This window comes from Myotis lucifugus, unplaced genomic scaffold (genome assembly GCF_000147115.1).
Source record: "Myotis lucifugus unplaced genomic scaffold, Myoluc2.0 scaffold_341, whole genome shotgun sequence".
NCBI classification, from domain to species: domain Eukaryota; kingdom Metazoa; phylum Chordata; class Mammalia; order Chiroptera; family Vespertilionidae; genus Myotis; species Myotis lucifugus.
The window spans coordinates 694,931-698,689 of record NW_005871389.1 but is presented as its reverse complement, the minus strand read 5'-3'; the positions used below and the strand labels follow the sequence as shown (position 1 = coordinate 698,689).

The following is a 3,759-nucleotide window of genomic DNA, read 5'->3' as shown; positions in this document are numbered from 1 at the left end:
AAGTCATGCTGCTTTGCTGGATCTCCTTCCCTGGCAGAAGGGCCAATGGTTTTAGAGCTGATTGTAGGGATTCCCTCCGTTAGCAAGAGAAACAAGACACACCCAGGAAGCTCAACATTTGTGGAGAGCCCCCTTAGGCCTCCCCCGAGGAAGGCCTTTGAAGGAACGTGGAAAACCACAGAAGCCACAAAGAAAAGATCGGTCAATTCAACCACGCAAAGATTTTTTAAAGTTCCGCACAGCAAAAACACCTTAACTAAGTTTGGCTCAGTGGATAGAGTGTCGGCCTGTGGACTGGAGGGTCCCCGGTTCGATTCCAGTCAAGGGCACATGCTCAGGTTGTGGGCTTAATCCCCAGTAGGGGCGTGCAGGAGGCGGCCAATCAATGATTCTCTCTCATCATTGATGTTTCTCTCCCTCTCCCTTCCTCTCTGAAATCAATAAAAATATTTTAAAGAAAAAAAAACACATAAAACTAAATACTAATGATAAACTGAAGGGTCAAATATTGGCAACTCGTCAAAACCAAAGGGCTGACTTTCCTAATATATAAAGAGTGCCAACAAACCAACATTAAAGGGACCCATGATCCAGTTTTTAAAAGGGGCAGATGATATGAACAGATAGTTCAGGGAAAAGGAAATACAAATGGCTTTTAAATGTATGAAAGTATTTTTTTCAACTTCATTTACAAGGAAAGGAAAATTATGAAATACCATTTTCTTCCAATTGGTTTAGCAAAATATATGGTATATACAGTAAACATCCACTTTACCATTGTTTATGGTAACAAATAATGGAAAGAGAAAGCACCAAATATCCACCAAAAAGGGGGCCAGTTAAATAAGTTATGGTTACATCCGCCTGGCGGAATACTATGCATTAAAAAAGAGGCAGCTATTTGCACGGACAGAGAACATCCTGTCCAATGATGCCTTACCGACCGAATCTGTTCGGTTCCTGAGCTGGGAGGGTGTGAGGCAAGGCCGAGGGGAAGTTTGTGCACCGAATCCGGAGAGTGAAGGGCATCGTGTTATCTGAATTATTTTGGTTCCCGAACGCAAGGCAGAAAGGATGCGATTTTTGTCCGTTTTTACATGGGAAATGCTCCCATTTGGGATAAAAATATCTATGTCGATGCACTCTTATGCCAGGGTAATTGAGAGGAATGTGATGTGGTCACTGTGCCTCTGGGAGAGTGTTATGGGTTGAGTTGTGTCCCCCATTCATATTTTGCAAGCGAACTCCCAGTACCTCAGAATGTGAACCGATTTGGAAATAGGATCCTTGCAGATGTCATCAGTTAAATTAAGAAGAGGTCATGCTGGAGTAGCATGGCCCCAAATCCAGTACGACTGGTGTCCTTTATAAAAATTTTTAAAAAGTGGAAATTTGGACAAAGACACACATGGGGAGATGCCACAGGGAAATGAAGGCAGCGATGAGGGGGCTGCTAATACAAGCCAAGGGAGGCTACAGGTTGCCAGTGACAACAGAGCTGGGAGAGAGCACGGGACAGATTCTCTCTCACAGGTTAGAGACACAACCAGCTCTGCAGACACCCTGATCTTGGACTTCTCGTGTCCAGGTCGTGAGGAAATTAATTTCTGTTGTTTAAGTGTGTGGAACTTTGTTACAGCAGCCCGGGCACACTCCCCCAGTGAGGGGGGGGCGTTGGAGTGGACGGAGGGAGCTTTTCACGCTATCATTTCACACCTTCTGATTCGTGTGTGTGTGTGTGTGTGTGTGTGTGTGTGTGTGTGTGTGTGTGTGTGTTTCTCACTGGGAAAAAAAATACAGACGGAGGCTGGAGTTTGTGCCTTTCCTCTGGGATTGGGATAATGTCACTTCTCTTTAGGGAAGGACCACCCTTTGGTTTGGGAAGAACGCCAGTGGGCATTGGGGTTCTGCAGAAAACAGAGTTTAGGTAGGATTATGGAGTGGAGAGGGGGCGATATCAAGGTGACAATCTCCCCTACAAGGGAAAGGCAAGAAGTGAGGTTGCCAGATTAGGAAGATTGAACTTCATTTTTGCCAAGTTCAAAGGCAGCTGCCACCTGGCCAACCACAAGAGACAAGCCAGACTTGCAACATGGCAGCCGGGAAGGGAGAGAGATGGCGGGAGGTCCTGTGAAGGAGCATGGCCCTCAGACTCAGAGTGGGCCTTGCCTTTAGTATTTTTTTATTTTTATTTATTTTTGTTGATTTCAGTGAAGAAGGTAAAGGGAGAGAGAGAGAGAGAGAGAGAGAGAAACATCAATGATGAGAGAGAGCATTGATTGGCTGCCTCCTGCAAGCCCCCTACTGGGGATCAAGCCCACAGCCTGGGCATGTGCTCTTGACCGGAATCGAACCCGGGACCCTTCAATCCACAGGCCGATGCTCTATCCACTGAGCCAACCCAGCTAGGGCACCTTTGGTATTCTGACTGTCTCGGTATGACTGGGGTCAGTCCCGCAGCCTGGGGTGAGCTGAGCTGGGGGGAAAGCCAGAGAGGCCCGTGGACGGTGAGCCTGGGTGGTCGCTGGAGGCAGTGCTCCCCAGCAGCCATCGCGGGGAGACCATGGGAGGCTCTGAGAGCCCTGCCCCTTGTCGGTGAACCTCCGACAAACCGGGGCTTCCCACGGTCATGAAGATTTGGGGCTTGGGCGCTGGAGAGCAAGGATCATTCTGGAGATACCGAAACAGAGTTCATCTCAGCCCAGAGGCCCCTCCACCCTCCCAGCTTCCTTCCCCTGACGCCGTGTGGCTGGAGGACTGGGTGGGGGTGGGGTGTCTATCCAGGAGGTCAGTACCTTAGCATCCTGAGGTTATCGAAGTTGGATACAGTGTGAGGGCCCGAGCTCTCACTCATGCCATACATCTCGCCTATAGGTATGTCCAGGCTTAGGAAGAACTCGGCGGTCTCTGGGCTGAGGGGCGCGGCCCCCGCTGATAAAAAGGTGGCAGTGATCAAAGCCGATGCTGTTCCTGATTCTTGTTGAACACGAGTGCCTTCGCCACGTGGTAGCTCATGGGAGCGTCATGTATCCTGTGAACGGTGCCAAGGAGCGCTCTCTAGCTGTGGATCTAAAATGGGCTTCTGGGTTCCAGCTGAGCCCCTCACCCACCACCCTCCCCACCCAACCCCCTGGGCCCTCCACCTACCCCTGCATCCTTTTCGTATTGACCTTTAAGCCAACAGTTCTTGCCCACGCAAACACCTTATTCTTCAAGCTTGAGGATTTGGCACAACTTTCCTTTATCTTCGCCTGTATCTTCTCCCAAACTCGGGGCACCCCCAGGAAGGCGGTAGGCTTCACCTCCTGCAGAGTGTTGACCAAGGTGCCCTGCATGGGACAGAGCTGGGTTAGCCACACCTGAACCTTCCAGGGACCCCAGATGTCCACCCCTGCCCAGCCAATCAAGTCAGCCCAGGAGAACCTCCTTTTTTAAAATTTTTAAAAAGTTGATTTCAGAGAGGAAGGGAGAGGGAGGGAGAGAGAAACATCAATGATGAGAGAGAATCATTGATTGGCTGTCTCCTGCACACCCCACACTGGGGATCGAGCCCATAACCCAGGCACGTGCCCTTGGCAGAATCGAACCTGGGACCCTTCAGTCCGCAGCTGATGCCCCGTCCACTGAGCCAAACCAGCTAGGGCAGGAGAACTTTCTTTTGGCTGATTAGACAAGGTGAGCTCCCGACTCAAGCAAGCCCACCCACTGGCTGGGCAGCAGCAGATCAGATTTTCTCTCTCTAGAGTAGAGAGTAGCAGG

The 3,759-nt window shown here is 50.0% G+C and overlaps 1 protein-coding gene across 1 annotated transcript in view; it reads right to left on the bottom strand.

Annotated features, from left to right (window-relative positions):
- The window catches only part of ACSBG2 (acyl-CoA synthetase bubblegum family member 2), a 34,009-nt gene that overhangs the window by 3,892 nt on the left and 26,358 nt on the right, over positions 1-3,759 (bottom strand). Inside the window, 4 exon segments of the mRNA XM_006101106.2 lie at positions 2,796-2,929; positions 2,931-2,975; positions 2,977-3,031; positions 3,148-3,329. Coding sequence (XP_006101168.2) covers positions 2,796-2,929; positions 2,931-2,975; positions 2,977-3,031; positions 3,148-3,329 — 416 coding nt within the window.